Source organism: Telmatherina bonti (genome assembly GCF_933228915.1).
Source record: "Telmatherina bonti genome assembly, chromosome: 1".
Classification (NCBI taxonomy): domain Eukaryota; kingdom Metazoa; phylum Chordata; class Actinopteri; order Atheriniformes; family Telmatherinidae; genus Telmatherina; species Telmatherina bonti.
The window spans coordinates 22,179,368-22,198,713 of NC_136619.1; the positions used below are offsets into that span (position 1 = coordinate 22,179,368).

At 38.0% G+C, this 19,346-nt stretch overlaps 1 protein-coding gene across 1 annotated transcript in view; it reads left to right on the forward strand.

Moving 5' to 3' along the window:
• Positions 1–18,781, forward strand: part of kiaa1549lb (KIAA1549-like b) — a gene marked incomplete at both ends in the record, with an annotated part of 69,290 nt that extends 50,509 nt beyond the window's left edge. The window contains 11 exons of the mRNA XM_079255444.1: positions 3,264–3,299; positions 4,796–4,986; positions 8,368–8,498; positions 9,355–9,479; positions 11,659–11,897; positions 13,960–14,092; positions 16,053–16,421; positions 16,506–16,600; positions 16,961–17,109; positions 17,298–17,449; positions 18,521–18,781. Of these exons, the coding sequence (XP_079111570.1) occupies positions 3,264–3,299; positions 4,796–4,986; positions 8,368–8,498; positions 9,355–9,479; positions 11,659–11,897; positions 13,960–14,092; positions 16,053–16,421; positions 16,506–16,600; positions 16,961–17,109; positions 17,298–17,449; positions 18,521–18,781 (1,881 nt within the window). The remainder of the gene's footprint in view (positions 1–3,263; positions 3,300–4,795; positions 4,987–8,367; positions 8,499–9,354; positions 9,480–11,658; positions 11,898–13,959; positions 14,093–16,052; positions 16,422–16,505; positions 16,601–16,960; positions 17,110–17,297; positions 17,450–18,520) is intronic.
• Positions 18,782–19,346: the final 565 nt, after the last annotated feature.

The following is a 19,346-nucleotide window of genomic DNA, read 5'->3' on the forward strand; positions in this document are numbered from 1 at the left end:
AACAGCTTTAATTATCACACAAGCTCCATTAATTTTCATGTTCAATAATGTAATAAGTTGTTGCTCTTTTGATTTCACATCATCTTAAAAGGGATTTTTTTGGTTTAATTTTGATGCGGGGTCTGTGTACATGAGTAATCACTATCTTACCTGCAGTAGACAGCAGCTCTGGGAGGAGGGCCAAAAGATTAGCTAAGCTAACATCTAATCAAAAAGGACATCAGAAGAGCATTTAAAAGCATTTTCACCATCAAAATCAACTCAAAAAAAAAAAAAAGCCATATTGGTTTAAGTCGATTTCAAGGACTTTCACGCAGTTTTTTTCAGTTGCTTAGTTAATTGTCAAATTTAGTGGCTGTGCAATTAGTCCGTCCTGCTGAATTGACCTGGAGTTATGTTGACTTGCTGGATAGCATATCCTAAACCTTTATTGAGTGAAGGCCTGGAAGATGCTAGTGTATTTATAATCAAGATTTTACCTGTCTTCTAGTTGCTCTTGTGGAATTAAGCTAGTAGAATTGTTAGACCTGATCATCTGGTGGACAGATTAGAAAAGATCAGTGCAACTACAGTATGTGGCAACATGATTAACGCTAGGCAAACTTATCTTAGGAAACCACCAACTCTTAAGTTGGTGTGGTCCTCCAACTAGTGTCCAGAAGTAAAAACAGCATTAGTGCTTGGGGACATGCTGAGGTTCTCAAAATTCTATTCTATTCTATTCTATTCTATTCTATTCTATTCTATTCTATTCTATTCTATTCTATTCTGTTCTGTTCTGTTCTGTTCTATTCTATTCTATTCTATTCTATTCTATTCTATTCTATTCTATTCTATTCTATAGTCATTTAGCAGACGCTTTTATCCAAAGCAACTTACATATGAGAGAGAACAACACAAGCACAAAATCAAACAATAAAGGACATTGTAGGAAGGTGTTAGCGCACTGTCCAGTTGGATGCAGGTCCTTTCATGAAGTGCTACAGGCTTTTTTTTGTGTTTACTCCCTTCCCACCCCATAATATCACCTATGTTATAATATAAAGAATTAATACCATGAAGTTTATTGCAAAGAACTGCGCTAAGTTCTCCAACTTTGCAACAAATATAGCTATACTAAGTGTTGAAGTGCTCATTGAAGAGCTGAGTCTTCAGCTTGCTCTTAAAAGTAGAGAAGGACTCTGCAGAGCGGACAGAGTTTGGAAGATCTGAGGTTTTCAAAATTCTCAAAATCCAAGAAGGAAGCTGTCATAATGGTGGCAAAGTTGTGGATCCAAATGCTGGAGACGGTAGTCAGGAATACAGAATGAAGAGGGTTTTAATCCAGGACAAATGATGGAAGGCAGAACTAACATGAGGAACAGAATCAACACAAGGAACTAAACTAATACAGGGAAAACTGATCTAACACGGGAAATTAACACAGGGAGTTAACACAATGATCCAGCAACTGAAAAAAAGAAACCAAGTTGTATATATACACACACACACACACGTACACAAACAGAACAAAAAATGGTGGAATGACTTAACTAATGAGACCAGATGGGCTAATGAACAGGAAAGCAAAACAGGAAACTAGACATCAAAGAACAAGGAAAAAAAAAATACAAACTGAAACAGGAAACTAGAGCTCAGATACAAAACAAGAAAGCAAAACCCAAACCAAAGAAGACAGAACATGACAGAAACGCCGTTTATCAGGTTTTTACCATTGAAGGGGTGGTCTTTCCATGAGACCAAAACTTGCCAGCAGCTTTAGGGATTTGGGGAGGACATTTTTACTGCCTTTATGGTAAAATTAATCTATTTTCTCTTTTTATGTTCAACTGTGAGCACCGTCATGGTACAAGCTTAGTATCGCCGATTGTGTCTTGCTTTTCACCCCTGCTAGACGGCACTTTGCCCACGGGCAAGTAAGCATCAAGCTTAACGTACTAGTTGTTGTTTGAGACTCTTCATAGTGAAACAGACACATGCCAGCTCAAAGAGGGAGCTTCAATGGCCAACCAGACATGTTCCAGGCCACGGCAACATGAGCTTGTGTGGATCCTTACTCAAGATGTTTTTACAGATGCTGATAGGAAAGGTCAGGAGGATTCATCTCCGCTGGTCTGACAAGTGTAGCATCCATTTTAGTTTGCTGGAATAGAAGCTGAAAGATACCATGTTTAAACTGGAGGGTGAACAGGGTAATAGAATAAAATTAACCTTGCAGTTAAATGCTTCAGTCTATGACAAAGAATAAGCAAAGCAAGGGTAGTTAGCTAACAGTGTACATTTATTGAAAAAAATCGAGTCTATGGACTTGCTGAATTACTTATTTACGAAGAGTACTAAAATCCAAAGCAAGTAAAGGTGTTTGAATAGTACTGTGTTGCAGTACAACAATCTTATAAATAAGGTACGATTGGCATAACTATGACCAGTTGTTTAGTATTGGCATAATGAAAAATAAATACTTAAAAGAAAAACAGAGCAATCTTCCATATTGCATATCCAGAGAGAAAAATACAAATGAGGGCAATGAATGACACAACATAGCATTTGTTGAAATAATATGCTATTTTTTAAAATGTTTGTACTGTTTTAGATGGCAAAAATGTGCTTGAGATGAGTGTTCAAAGTAGGTGTTAATTTGGCTTGTTCATTATCCTTCCTTTCCTCCTCCCCCAACTAAAGAGTGTGATGACTACTGTCTGCTACAAGTAAGACAATGACTGAAATTGGTAACTTTTTGAGATTTGAATTACTGTCAAAACAATCCTATTAAAGGTGCACTATGGAACTTTGGCGGATTTTCTCAGTAGCTAGTTCAGCATCCATCTTGCATTCTACCTCAACTGTGAGCTTTCTCCAGACAGTAACACTCGGTCCTATATTGAGTCTTGCCCTGTCGCTTGCACTATCCCATTCTCACTTTCTTTTTCTTTCCACCTCTGACAACGTTTACTTGTGTTTCTTTGCTGAATCAGCCACAGTGTGCATCCAAAGTGAGCGGCGTGGTGAATCTGCTTGCTAGCGTGTGATTCATTGCGAGAAAAAGCAGGTTGTGAAGTGTGGCATCTCAGCCTCCAGATGGTGCTGAGGGGTGACGACTCCAGACATGTACATAATAAATGCCACTGTGCTATAAAACAAGACAGAAATGTGGAATATTGAAGTCAGAAAGTTACATAGTGTGTCTTTAATACATCCAAAAAATCCTGGTCAGAATGGAACACAAACTACTTTAACACTGTTTAAAATGTTACTTTTTTCAGATGGCCTATCGGAGAGACGTGGGCTATTATCACCAGGTAATCGTCTCTGAATTTCTTCTCATTACCAATCTGCATTTTATTTCCAAGGCTCAACTGAGCCAGCAGTGGGATTTACATGGGATTCTGGGCAGGCAAAACACTGCTGATATATTTCAATAAATCCTGCTGTGCTGATGAAAACCAAGGCTATAACAGCACTTCAGAACAACAAACCTTTTTTCTCGGATGAAAGGCTGGTATTGCCTGTTCTTGTTAAATCAGCCTCCAGACGGTAAAAATTGAAAGACTAAACTGTACAGGGTACGGTTATTATAGAGCTATTATTTTCCCTTTTTTTCCCCAAGCATAAAGACCTTTTGTCTGTATTGTTAATGGCACCTGTTTATTTTGTGCAACACTGAAAACCACTTTCCTTATGGTTGCATCAGGGGTCATTACAATGCCCCAATTAAAGTTTCAATTCTCCATCTCTGTCTGTTGTTTAGTTAGTGTTGGCTTAGTTTGCCTGGCAGATATCAGAGTAGACAAATGAATATGCTGAGTATAACTCCCTGCACTACCCACTGCTTTATATATTGAACTTCATTAAAGAGAAAACTGTAAAATTCTTCTGTATTAAACCCAAGCCGTGCTTCAGTTGTGGTTTGGGAGCAGTTATTTTCAAGTTCAGCAAAGCCTCTCCTTGTAAAAGAGGCACCTCAACAACTTAACTTCACCAGAATACTATGAATAGTCTATTAAGTGTCCTGACAAACCAACACAACATTATTGATAGAGCGCACAATGCTAATGAGAAATGTAGAAGCCAACAAAAATTTTTTACAATGCTGCAATGTAGATCTAAAATTTTAAATAATGCTCTCACACTTGCTCCTCAGCATTACTCACTGTGTGCAAGCCAACCCCTTTTCTTCATAACTGCTTGCTAGAGTTTCTTTAAAGACCGCCAACGGTAGCCTTTTCAATAGAAATCTTTGCTCACTGTGTGTCTGCATGTCTATGTTGCAGAGGATTAATGTTCAGGGGAGTATCACATTGATTTTTCATTTTGGCTGGACTGCTTTGACGCAGCGATGTGTGCCTGACAATTTATGACACTGTTATGACAGCAGTCCTAAATATTTTAGTGTATAGGTGTGTGTTTATTTGTAGTGTGGCTGTGAAGTTTATTGGCCTCTTTTCTCTGTTACACCGAGTGTTAAGTCTAATTTTTTATCTTCCTTATCCACAAAGTATCCTGTTTTTAGATTCAGTACATCATTTAAGCAACGTTCTGCAAATGTCATCTTATCCCAGCCCCATGTGAGGTATTTAATTGACAAGAATTTGGAAAAATCCGTGCTTTTCTATTTAAAGGCATAGCAGTGCAGAAATCCATGTTTTATTTCTTAATCCTCTGGACATTTAAAAACACCCTTTTATACTTATACCCAGCCAATGTGTCATTGTTTCACCTTTCACCTTTCATGACTACAGAAGAAGAAATGAATCATGAACAACCCCTTAAAACTCCCCATTTCTCTCTCCATCAGCCGGTCCAGGGTTTTGACTACGCTAAACAGCACCTGGGCCAACAGGGTGGGGATGAAGAGACGCTGCCTGTCAGTCAGGATACTTTAGTGATGTCCTTACAAATCCGGGACACATCACTGTCCCTAGAAAAGGCTCTGCAACAGGACGGGACTGCCAGCAAGAAAAGCCTCACTGCTGAGAAACACAAAAGGTACAACTTTCTCTACTCCCACAGTTCACCTTCTCACTTCTAAAAAGCTATATACGTTTTAACTTTTAACAGCTTTCAGACAGACAGCATCAGGATAAAAAAAAAAAAATCTTATTTACATTCAGTCTAGCAGGGGGCAGAATCTTTTTCGTCTTTTTTGTTATTTAAGATGGCCATAAAATCAAATTAATAACCTGCTTACAGCATTCAAATAAAACAGGTTACTTGCTGAATTGAAAGCAGGCATGAACTCATAAAGACCTGTTATACAGAGATGTGTGTTTGTGTAGAGATCAAGCAAATCATTAAAGATGCTTATAATCAATAGTCTAAGGAAGCTCCTCCCAAAATTACATTCAAGACTGCATCTGTTGATTAGATGATGTGCATTAATTACTTCTTTACCTGGTAATTGAGTGTATGTTCATAGTAGGAGTCTTTTGAGATGGTGTTGCAGCAGATCTGTCTGTCTATCATCTCTACATGTTGTAGCTTTGCTTAATAAAAGGTGTTAATCATATGGACACCATCCCAGTTAATTAAAGCTTATCATTAGATGTGGAACTTTTCAGGGATCTCCGTTGTCTCAAATCACATCTGTCCCATGTTAGCGTGTTAGAGTGGAACAGCACAGTTATTTAGATTTATTTAGAATAATTTAAGGTTTTCTCTTTAACAGAGAGAATTAGAAAATTGTGCTTAGTTGACACATTTGTTTACAGTATGTGTGTAATATCCAAGATAATATTGGTGGTCATTCAGAAATCTCCTGGATCACACAGAGAAGAACAATAACACCATGAGATCCCTTTGGGCCTTTTGTCTGCCCTGATTGAACCCTAGTCCTGAATGATTGTTAATCATTACCAGGGTCCTCGTAATGGGTTGGAGAAATTTGACAGCCAGTAACACTTTTTTCTGAAATTAATTGCCACCTTAAATCATGTTAAATTGTTTTAAAGAGGAATACAAAATGTTGACATTATAAAATGCCATCCAGGATAATGATATCAAGTAAGATTTGTGTCACAAATTAGTCATCCCAAAGCCTGGTGGAGCCGTAGGAATGACTTCTTTAGCACTCCTGAGGCAAAGGTTTTTAAATTAACATTCAGCCACTTTTTGGTCTGAGGTTTTTTTTTTTTTTTCATAAATTGTTAAGCTGTAGATGTCATCACTATAGCAAGTTATTACAGTATATAACTGATGCTTCAAAATTTTTGGACCTTTTAGATTTTTTGGATTTCAGCAAAAATATGATGAAAGATTTTTCAGGTTTTTGAAAAAGTCATGACAGAAGACAAGAATGACAATATGAAACAAATGAGGCAAAAATAGGAAAATACTAATGTATTTAGAACAATTATCAAATGTCAAAGTTTATCCTTGAGTGGTAAACATTTGCAGAGCTTTGCAGTATTTGCTTGACATTTTTGTTCATGAAGGCAGAACGGTGATCAGCCCTGCAGATAAATGATCAGAATTTCCACTTATATGTTGTTACACAACATCTTTAACTCGGAGATACTGGTGTGCTTCTTCAGATAAATTGTTTGCTTCAGCTCCTTCAACAACATTCCTATCAGACATCAGGAGGACACTGAGATTACAGGAGTCTTTAATATTTTTAACCCTTTAGCAAACTGTAGACAGGCAGCAGTGTTCTTTCTGGACAGCCTGGAAGTCCTGCAGCCTATTAAACTTTACTTTTATTCTCAGGAATCTTTTTTGCTTGTTTCCTCCATTTGTACAAAATCTTTCACTTTTTTTTAAGTCAGAAAACTTTCTTGAAAAAATAATATTGTTGGTTTAATTTGCATCAACAAGTTTTAAGTCCTCAGAAAACTCCTTTGATCATGATATGAAGCTTTCTACAAACATGTTGTGATGATCAGACTTAAATTTACAGTTTTCACCCAAATAGGGCTTTCAGCAAGAGCTCAGCTGAAAATATGATATTTTGTGTCATTTTCATTAATCAAAATCGAAAATTCTAAAATAATTTGCAAACTCCATCCCTACCGATCCGTACAAATATGAAATAAACAGATGTCAAAATCAGAAAACACTGTCACGCTCACACATCTGAAAAATGAGCTTTTGTCCAGGCAGCTTTTGCCAGTTCTCCACTGCAGAAAAGCAGGAAGAAATTCTGTCACAAATGACTGTAGATGTAGATGTCTTAAAAGTTCGTTCACAATAGTGAGTCCTGTTAAAAGGCTTTCATATGACCAGGTAAGGGATTATGAACTCTTACTTAGTAATTCATATTAATATTTTAGTTTAAAAAAAATACAGATTACTTTCATTCATTCATTCATTATCCTAACCGCTTAATCCAATAAAGGGTCGCAGGGAAGCTGGAGCCTATCCCAGCAGTCTTTGGGGGAAAGACAAGGTACACCCTGGACAGCTCGCCAGTCCATTGCAGGGCAAACAGATAACAGAAAGAAAAAAAAAAGTCACAGTATTCTTCAGTAAACTCCTACAACTAAACATACAATGTAAGTGACAGAGGGATCTGTTTTGCAAGTGCAATGGAACTTGCTTTTTTTTTAATTTTTTTTTTTTATGGTTCTCTGAATCATCCATATGACCAAGGCCAATCAAATGTTGTAAACACCGGCACAGGATCAGGCGTAAAATCCTTACAGCAACGCAGTGTTAACGTTATCTGTACACCTCAATGGATTTGAACACATTATACCTCTTCGCTGCGGCTGTGACGAATATGTGGAACTGGCTCTCTGCAACGCTACTTCAATTAGAGCAGGGGAGGGTGACCGCTGTTCCACCGTCTCTCTTTTTGCTCTTATCAATTTTACCAGACAATTAGGGGATAGACCATGGTGCTTTGATGTTACTGTCAGCCTTGTGGTAGTCTGAGCAAAGGCTTGATCAGCTCTAATTCTGGCTACAGTACATTGTTTGAAGGCAGAGTGAAATAAGAACTGGATAAGAATTAGAGCAACTGTTTGTTCAATTAATGCAGAAACCAAATGTGAACACTGCCTGGTTGGAAATGTACAAGACACATACTTAATGATACATCACAATGCAGATGCAGTGGATATACAAGCATAGAGACACATTTTCCCAGAAAATATCTTTTTTATAAAGTAAATAATGAAATTTTGGTGTTATAACTTATGTTCATTTACTATCTGTTCAGGGCAAAGCCAGTGAGAAAACAGTTTTAAAATGAACAGTAGTTTCTCCCCCCCCCCAAAAAAACAAACAAATACAGTAATGTTACATTATGGCCACTGGACAACTTAAGAGAGGAAGGTGATGTTGTGAAAGGGAGGGATGACATAACGTGACTGCGAGCCCAGCTTCCTGAGAGCTTACCGCCTCTCCTGTTGCTATGGTTACTTGCAGCAAGTTGCCAAGTGAAGATGGTTCCGTCATCAGCAACGAATCAGAGAAGCCGAATTCCGGCAGGGGCCTGGCGGTGCCGAAAGTCACAGCACAGCAGAAACTGACAAAGGAGGAGACGCGCAAGAGGGACGGTGAGAGTCGCTTTGTAGATGCAAATAGGAATGATTATTCTGCTGCTCCCCTGCAAGCAAGGTCAGATGTGTCACAAATGAAAAGAAAAAAAAAAAAACCTATTCTACTCTATTTTGAAAATGCTTTAACCGCCTCAGTTTCTCAAACACATGGGTACCCTAAAAGCATGCACTGCAGCTTTTTTGCAGTCAGAAAGGTAACGGCTCAGCGGTAAGCAGAGATGGACCAAATTAATATGCATGAAATCAGCCCTCTGCTGACATGATATGGTGTGTCTCGGGACCGAATACTGTGACACAGCAGCACATGCACACATGCAGCAGTGCTCAAGAGTAAAAGTAGAGGAAAAAACATGCGTAGCATCTCGTGCTTTTCTGGGTAAAAAGCGTTAAGATTTTGAATTATTTCCTGTTCTATTCCTGTCTTCAGAAGCTAAATGCTGCTCGTGTGGTGGGTGTGAGATAAATTCATTTAATTCAGGCACTCTGCTTGTAAATTGAATCGAGTTTGCCAGATTGTGATTTTCTTATTGGCTGGATGTGAATAATTCATCAGCTGAGTTAAGGGAAACTTGAACTGAATCCGGCTTGTCTGATAGATAAAGACTGAAATTGCAAAGTCAGTTTTTTGCAATTTATCACACAGATGCACTGCCACAATCTTGGAAGCCAAAGTTGTCTTTGCGATCTATCGCCTCCATCCACCAGTCTATTTACTCAGACAAACAACTGTTGTTGACAGTGACAGAGTGCAGGGTCAGACACGAAATGTGACATTTCATTCCTCTTTAAACTGACATGTAACAATTACAGGTATTTGTTGTCTTTTTGTTTTGTGAACTCCTTTGTTCTTCAGATCCATATGACACCTCCTCTGGCTCCCTGCAGCTCATTTCCATAAAGCCCATGGCAGCTCAGACCAACTACTCCCACCCTGCGTCCTCTAACCGCAGTCAGGACTCAGCCATCGTCAATGGAGAGGTGAAGCATCTGGCACATGTCCACTTTTAGACAAAATATATGCAGCCATATACACAAATACAGGCATAAAGCATTTAATGGAAGTCATTCATTTAATTTGACATGAAAATATTTTTTAAATCAGTACGTCTATAAGAGTAACATGGTACTATTAGAAAACATTCTCTGGTTTTGAGTGAAGTGGAGTACAGGAATAGTTGTACACAGAGATTTGTTATTTTATTTGTTTTACATTAACATATTCAATAAGATATAGCCTGTTACACAGTTGTGCTCATATGTATTCCTACTGTTTCATTAAAAGAAAAGGCTGAATTTACAACAGTCACTCAAATAACTGGAGACTTAAAAAAGGAACAATAACTAAAAAATTGCAAAAATATAATTTAGTAATATAAGACAATGTTTTTACATTTAATTGAGTTGAAAAAAGAAAAACAAACAAACAAACAAATTGGTCCTGGACAAATTAGAGCACTTTTCTGTTGAACAGTGGAGTAAAATACCTGTCAAAAGGTGCAGAAGTCTGACTGAGAGGAACAGAAAACACCTGTCTGTAGCGGAAACATTAAAGGATTGTTCAACAAAATATTAGTTTATGAGTGATGTAATATGTAATAAATTATCTTATTTGCGTGCTTTTTAAAAAAACCCATTTCTATTGAACCAGAATTAGAAAATAATGTAATGATTTTCATACATTTTTTATTTATTATTACTTTTTTCAGCTTATTTTGCAGGCAGCTGTTTTTTTCCTTCTTTAATGAAAGGGTCTGAATAAATATGAAGACAACTATATGTGAAAAAAAACACATGAGTCCCTTTTCCCAGGCTCGGATGTAATTGAACAAATCAACATAATTCTAAATAAATACAGTTGTTCATTTTAGTACTCCATTGAAAATCCATTGAAACATCAAGTTTTTGCAATAAAGATATCTTCAGTTGTGATTCTTTGCCAGTTGTATGACATTATCATTTTTTCATTTGTCTCCTTGCCTTTAGTTTGTCTTCAGCAAGTGTAACTCTGCTACATCAAAATGAGATCAAATATCAGCTTAGCCGTGGTAGAATATTCCACTTCTTTTATTTCAAAACCTCCTTACTTACATTTGCAGTGTCTTTTGGGGTAACTTATGCCAACTTTTAAGCATCAACCAGTAAAATTTGCAGCTATTGTTTGAATATGAGCAGCAGATATCCCTAAATGTTGAGCCTATTAAACTTTTTATGTCTTGTTACAATAACATCTGGGAGCCGTTGATATTGTACACCATGTTTGATCAAACCATCACATGACTTTTACATCTTTTAGAGATTATTTTATGTGCTGTAGATAAAAAGCTGTTTCAAACCTTCTCCAACCTTTAATCTGGTTATCCGGTTTTGAGGCTTATGAATGGTTTGTACCTCATGGTGAGCACCTTCTTTTTTTCTTTTCTGGCAGACTTAGATAATGATATGCCTTCTTCTCGAAAATGGAGAGTGCAAGTAGGTTTTCCTTGCTATGTGTGGCCTCTCCTAAATATAAATAAGCTGCAGACGTTTACCCGATCGGTTTAGATTTGTCAGTAAAATAGTTTTATTTTAACTGACTGCAGCTACATTTGAGTATTTGAGAAGGTAGTCCTTTCATCTTAAAGAACAGCTGTTTTTCTCCAGGATAAATCTGGAATTATATTCATATTCATGTGTCTGGATGAACAGCAAAAATGTATATAAATCTAATAATGTTTATGTGTTGCCCACTGCGATGTACTGGTGACGCGTACAGGGTGTGCTCTGCATCTTGCCTGCTGATCTCTGGGATGGGCTCTGCCTTCCCCGTGACACTGAATAAGACTGGATGGTGTGGTGAAAATTAATGAATACATTTTTTGCAAGTTAAAGAAGTTGTTTTTTAGTTTTGTTTTGCTTTTGTTGTCTCCAGAAGAGCAAAACATGGTTAAATAACATGTTGAACAACATAATTATATATTTTTATCATAGTGATCTATATATTTTTGACTGTGAATATTGTGTGATAAATAAATTATTTCGTAATGAACTGTCTCATTAATCGTCCAATTATCATTTAAAGCATCAAAATCCCACTGCTCTCAGCAAGACAACTCTTGTTTCTGCTTTTGCTCTGATCTCTCCATGTTCTGTTGCATCCTTTGGTTGATTTTCTTTGCAGGTCAATTTGGCACTAAAGCAGAAATCAGACATTGAGCACTACAGGAACAAACTGAGACTAAAGGCTAAGAAGAAGGGTTATTATGATTTCCCGTTTGCCAATGGAAGCAGCAGCAGTGGAGGCCGGGCCCTACCGCACAAACAGTGGTATGGCCATGAGGGGAGGGAAGCTGGTGAGCATGGGAGACCACTGGAACCCGATGATGAGCGAAGTTCCACTTACGTCAAGTCTCACAGAAGGTGAGGAGGGAGTGGAGAAAGCAAGTGGAACCTTGGTATGGGTGAATCTAAACAGGGGAGAGGGGTGGAGGGGATACACATGCCCTGTCATTTTGATTTGGGTTTAAAACATTCAGCTGGTTATATATCCATGCTTGCCATTGTAAACAGCTAATACATACATGGCACTGTCTCTTGAAATCTTAGCATCATGTATTTATAAATAGGCCGTTTCAGAATAACTGGTTCTGTCTGTTTTTGTTCCTGAGCTTTGATACTGGAGACACAAGTATTAGCAAGTTGCTGTTTTTCTAAATTACAGGTGCACTTAAACATGGGCAGTCTTTTCATGAAGCTGGAGAAAACATTCTTTTTGGTGTGTGTTTTAGAAATGAATTAAAAAAATGAAAGATTAAATGAAAAGATTTGTTATAGGTCCCCCAAACCCTTCACTTTGTACCTGTTTCAAGTATCTTTTTACATAATGGCAACCTTTAATGTTATTAGTTGTGATCCAACATGCTTGGTTCACCCTTTACTTTGTAAGCACACCCTGTTTCTTGGCTGAAACAGTCAGGCTGAACCAGCTCTCTCCAGAGATGCAATAGATGGAACAGAAGCCACACAAGTAGGTCCAGGTTGCTAGAACTCAGTTTTCCCCTCAGGATTGATCTATATTTTCCTCCATACATTTCTTCCTCCTTTCCTCCTTACTGACTTCTCTCTCATCCTCTGTTATAGGAAATCATCTGGATGGCTATTAATGAGATGATTTTCTCCACACAGACTCTTGGCAATTGTAGCAAAATAGTTCAGTCTTTCTCTCATGAGATCATTGACTTTTGTTTTTCATTGTCTGAAAGGTAGATTTTAATGAGGGATGTTTTCTGTTCGGACACTACCATAAGTAAATACTGCAATAGTTGTGAACTGTCCTGTTTTATTTAATCCACATATGAAGTCTGATTGTCAGTAAGACCATTTTGCTTTTTGTTGACCTTTCAGGCCACAATTTGACAAGACCTTGATAGTAGTAGCTAATATCCTTTTTACATACATGTAAGATTAATTAGATTTTTTTTTTATTCCCTACAATATCTGCACCTTTACACAAACCTTGCTCACAGTCTAAGAACCATCCTCTTAACCTCATGGTTTGATTTTCACGCCGACAAACAGTACACCGTCATGTGTGTGCATTCTTGATTATGTTCAATGAATACAAATAGGCAAATGTTGAGTCTTGTCAGACTGTAGCAGCTAGGTAAGGACTGCTGACAGAGGGATGCACCTGTTCAGAGTCAAGGACTGAATACCTAATTTAACATTATGCATTAATCTTATATCTTCGCCAAAAGAACAAAAAGAGTGGAAAAAAAAGTTTTTTTCTTTGCTATTTTTGAGAATTCTCTGTAGGCAAATGGGAATATGGGAAAATAACCAATACTGAGACTTGAATCTGAGGCATAAAAAAGTAAAGATTTAAACAAAAGATTCTGAAATTTCAGTATTTATACTGTGTAAAATGTATCTATATAGTATTTTTTTTTCAACAAGCACATGTTTTGATCTTGTCTTGTGTGTTGGCTCATAGAAGGTTTATTACCATTTTTAACCTGCATCCTATTGAGCAACATAAGCGGCTGTTTACTGGCAAAATCCTCTCTGTTGCCAGTGGAAGCACCAACATTTCCTGTCAGTCTGTTATCTTTTGTATTATTTGGTGTATTGTTTATCCATATGCTTTATGAGCACCACATCTCACTGGAATCGTAAACAAAAAAAAAATATTTCCATCATATGAAATTTGTATCCCTTATGTCATTTTATGTTTTCATAAAATTAAGCACTGCCTGTGTAACAACTGTGTAACAACTCCCTGCAGCTTTCCAGACGGTACCGCATTACCTTTTCCCACCTAGTTCATCATGTCAGATGCAATAAAGATGATGAGGTTTATTGTACCTCAGACCATTGAGTCCAGGCACACTACAGCTGAAAGAGTAATTTAGAGGTTTTGAATTAATGATGCTGTAGTTGAGGTCTGATTTCTATTGAATCCAGTCTGTACTCTTTCTGGCAGACATTCCCAGGTAGGGCAGATGGCCTATCGCAGCAGACAAAGTCTGAGCAGTCCAAGCCCTGGAGGAACAGAGATGGACCTGCTTGTAATGAGAGAGAGACCCAGGAGAGGCATTCGCAACAGCGGCTATGATGTGAGTCACATGCAAACCTGCACAAATCCTGCATGCCCAACTAAATCAGCCAATTAGTGGTTAAAAGATATCTTCATAATTTAAAAAAAGCTATTTAAAAAGAATACTAAAATGGTAATATATAGAGTACACCAGGGTATAACTGCTGCTGTTGACCTTTTTACTTTTAAGAGATTCTGATGGGGAACAAAGTCCACGGTCCTCAATGCTCAGATGATTTCCACAGCTCTGCCAAACCTTAAATGAGGCATTTAAATTGGACAAAAAGAGTGTGTGGCTTTTAAAGTTGCAGAATTTTTTTCTTAATGCACATTGGCCCATTTTCTTGTATTTCTGTGAACATTGGTTCACTTACTGCTCTGCTGTAAAGGGACAGCAGTGAAAAATGCATGCTATATGAAGAGCAACCTTGGAACACAGATATTTGATGACAAAAGGCCTAATGAAGCCCGATATTAGCTTGATCTGAATCTTGAAATGCATTTTCACCCATTAACAGGACTCGTCCCACATTCATTGCATTAAATTGTGTGAGTATGTCAGATGTTATGGTAATATGGGTTACTAATGGGTTACTAGACAAACGTTTTGTGCCCTTTAAATACAATAACAATGTGTGTGTAGCTTTTCAACTGAGGAAAGGTGCAAGCAGTTGTTACCCGGCTGACAGAGCAACACTGAGACAATTACTGATGATGTTTAGATAATGTAATCAGAAGCCCGGATGTGATCATTTTCAACCTATTATTAACCACATACATGACATCAAAAGATCATGATCAGCCAGTGCGGATTTTCTTCTTCATTGTTCTGTTAAATAGAAAATACAAAGCTAGATATCCAACCTTGTCATCTCAGGTGTGTTTTCAAGTGTGTCACAAAAAACTGAATGCAGAGCAGTGGGTCATTTATAATTAAAAGTAAAGGTTTATAAGCTCCCATCGTATTGATACATAATGCATCCCAGGATGGCAGGCTTGTGTCCCTTCTCTTACTGTTCTGACGTTCTTTGGTCATGAGTTCAGAATATTTGAGGATATTTGAGTGATTCTTCACTTCATTCCCAAAAAGCATTTTTATTTTCAGGAAGTGATGGAAATAATTCACTGAACTCTCTCTGACCTGCTGTCCATTTCACTTCTCACTGCTAGAAAAGTTTAACTGACTGTGGTGCTTCGCATTTTGACACACTGGCATAGCTAAATGGAAGATTTCTGTGAAACGGATCATGTCCTGCAATTGCATGTTATATATTTTTGCTCTGATGACTACTTTTATTTTTATATTTGATCAATTCAGTTTATACTTGTTCCCAAAAATGCGTCTCACCTTAAGAATTATCTCACAGACAATGCCTTAAAACCTGTAATTATTTTCTCTTTTTTGATGAGCACAAGTTAAGTTAGTTTATTTTGTAGTTAAATTCTGTGTAGTCAGCTGTTTAGCCCTAATAGAAATATCTGGGACAATACCCTGAAAGAGCTACAATTTAACTTTTTAAAAATTCCTGCAACCATACAAATCCCTTTTGTATGATTGTAGATGTAAGCCTTGGCTTTTTTGTGTTTCAGAGGGCCTGATTTATGAGATGGACTATGCTAGATTTCCCCTGGCTGTCCTCCATTCGCACAGGAAGTAGGGCAGCATTAACTCACATATTTGTCACTGAGTAAAAATCAGAATAGATGCAATCTGTCGCTAAAGAAGAAACTTTGTGACAGGAAAGTAGAAAATGTTAGAAAAAAAGGTGGGCGAGGTAAAAGATAATTAGGTGGGTCAGAAAACTACAATACAACAGAGATGATAATGCCTGTGGCATTGATACAGGTTTTTTTTTCCGAAAACTTCGATTCAGGTCTAAACCTAAATCAAAACAGGACATCATCAGAGCTTAGAAGAGATTTCCTTGTGTATAGTTTTTATTCGCTGTGACTTCTCTCCTGTGATTTTCGTGTCATAGACTGAACCGGAGCTGATTGAAGAGACGAATGTTGATCATTTGATGGGGCCGCGAGGATACATGTACGGCCGGGGCTTGAAAGGCCATTCAGAGACATCCACTCTGAGCTCACAGCCATCCATCGATGAAGTGCGACAGCAGATGCATTTGCTGCTGGAAGAGGCATTCAGTCTGGCTTCAGGGGGACAGAACACATCTGGAAGACACACCCATCAAGCCCATCCTGATCACTACAGCCCTGCACCACCTCCCCTCCCCTACACAGAGGTGGTGACCAGTGCTCCAGGCACAATGAGCTGTGGGCGGGGAGGCTTGCAGTGGGTACCATCTTATGGTGCAGACATGTATCAGTGCAGCCTTCCTAAACCAGTAAGTTACGCTGAGAGAATCGACATTGTCTATAGCTATAGGAGAAAAAAACTTAACATAAAATGTTTTAATTTTCTTCTAAAGGCCTTTCGCTTCACCCAGCTTCCTGAGATGACCATGGGCTCTCCTCCCCCTTTACCACCCCGCACTGGGCCGCCTCCCAGGACCTCCTTAAGACGGTAAATTCAAGATCATGGACACGATTATTGAATCCCTTACTAAAAAGCCAAACATGTAAGAAAAAAAAGTGATATGTTTTTAAGGATATCTTTAATGCACCAAATCATACATAAGGGTGCTTTAGAATTATAAGGCATAATATGACAGAGAGAAAGCCTCAGATAGACTCACCGGCTGAGGTTATGTGGCCATTGTGACTTTAAGCCAAATATAAATTGTTATATTAAAATAGTTCAAAGAGAAATAAAGAGATTTTTAAAGCTGTCAGTAATTTTTCCACATGGAGTGTGACTGCCACCTACTGGTAGAATTCTAATACAGCATTTTCTTTCTACCTCTGCAATCTCTGTTCAATTTAGTTCTACTTCAGACTTGGGGCCTAAGGGAAGGAGCTCAGAGACATCTGTCACAGAAATGCGAACTCAACATGAACACAACCCATATGGTCAAATCACTAGAGAAGCCCTTCCATCTATCACTGCTGAACAGCCTGTGTCAAACTACTCAGGTAAGCATGAGGAGATGACTTAGCATTTCAAATGTTGACCACTGTGATCTTCCATCTGTGACAATATTTAGACTTTTTTTTTATGTACAATAGTGGGGCTCAGAGAAAATGCCCCCTGAAATAAAAGGAAAAAATTATATATTTGTTATATTTGAATCAATTAATGTCACTGTCTCATTTTTTAACAGGAAACCCAATAACAGCCGTCTACTCCATCCCAGCCACTAGGCCTGGCCACTCAGAATATTTTGTCTCCACATCACCCACCTCCTATCACAGTCCCTCTTGGATGTCCTATCCACCAGAACCCGAGGATGTTCCTCCACAATGGGCAGACTCTGTAAGGGAGCCGATTTCCATTCATTCATGAAACCACATATAACAAAAGCAGAACAAAAAAAGAGAGCAGATCCCATGATTAATGTCACAGGAATTAATACTGGGACTTTAAGCATTTGTCCCAGTATGCCAAACAGCAGTTGATTAAGCATTTAAAGTGGTTCCTGGGAAATTTGTTGCATAAGCAAGGATTTATTATGACTGTAGATGACTTAATAAAGGATTATTAAGTGAAATAACGATGCTTGATCATATCATTAACATTTGGTTGTCAACATGTTTTTCCATAACATCTGTTCAACACAACAAAGCCACAAACTATGCCATAGTACAACAATGCACCAGTTTATGGCTGCAGGAATAAACACTTTGCAGTATCTGTCTTATGTGTGTAGGACTGCATAGATTTTTCTCTGTTGCATACTATCTTTTTATTCTGCTCAGACTTTTTTCTCAAACATTTTTCTGCCATTTCCTCTGTTTAACACTGGATAAGAAACATTTAATTTGTCTTGTTAGATAAATCATCTTCCTTGTGTCCATGTCCTCCCCTGCACCGGGCTCTCCTTGTTTGTATGGAATGATCTCCTATTTCCCTGTTTGTGCCTGTTTCAACCAGATGTCCTCATGCAGTGTCTTTTTGCAGAACCAGTGTCATTTAGAAACCATTTGCTGAACAGAATTTAAGGCTGGCGTTGAGTGGACACAAGAAAACATGGGGGTAGTTGAGCAACTTTTCTAAATGAACATCTTTGTTTAAAAAAAAAAAAAAGATTGTTTCCTGTAGAAGAAAAAAGCATTTTTTTTCTATAAAACGCCACTTTGATTTCATGTATCTTTATGTGCACCATAATTGATTTTCCAGTCATTTTGGTTCATGTATAAAGTTTTTCCATCAGATATGGTCATACATACCCAAAACCTGAACCATTATTTTTAAGTTCATTGTTAAGATGGAAATTATTCACTCAACATCACAAAAGATCAGCAAACATTTGTCCAGCAGTGATTTTTAGAAGGTGGACATAATTAAGTTGCTGTGTCGTGATGCCCTGACCACTCTGTTTTTCAGGTACCCTTGCCTGGATATGTAGAGGCTTTTCCCAATCCTCGTTACCCACAAGGAAGCCCCACCAGACTTCCCCTGCAATATAACCAGACACTGGAGCAGCAGCCTACTGCCTCCACAGCATCTGAGCAAAATCTGCCCCAGGTGCTGAAGGACATGGACAGCATGCCTCTGAGCAGCCTCTCCACCTCTGCACTTGTGCAGGCCATCAGGCAGGAGGTAGCCAAGCTTGCGAAGAAGCAGAATGATGTGTTTGAGTTCTAGTTTTAATTGTTGCTCCAACGTGTGCAGGAGATGGTAAACTGTCCATTGGTCTACGAGAAAGGCACACGAAGGAGGCACTCCTTCAGACTGATTTTTAATATTTGTACTGTTCAACAGACTAATCTTCTTTACCTGCGGAATACCCACTTCTTGATGTCTTTTCACATGCCATTGGTGTATTTCAGCTCTTGAGTTAATGGAAAAAATATTCTGATTTTAGACAAAATATCCCATACTCTGTTAAAGATGTCCCAAATAATCACACAGGTCTTTGTAGATAGGATAGGATGGCTGTGTCAATAGGATATGATAAATGTCTTGAATGAAAATTTTCGAGGATTAGGCCTTTGTTTTTAGTGATTCTGCATCATTTGACAGGAGTAAGAGAGCAACATTGTTTTCTGTACTGAGAGGACCAAACTCTCCCTGTCAGATGGTTCAGTAAAAATCAGTGTATATGAGCATGTACAGTTTAAGGAAATCCTGTATCTAATCTCTTTTTATAGAGCATCAGCTTAAACAAGACAAACTACATCGACATCAGATCACTTCTGCATCCATGTCA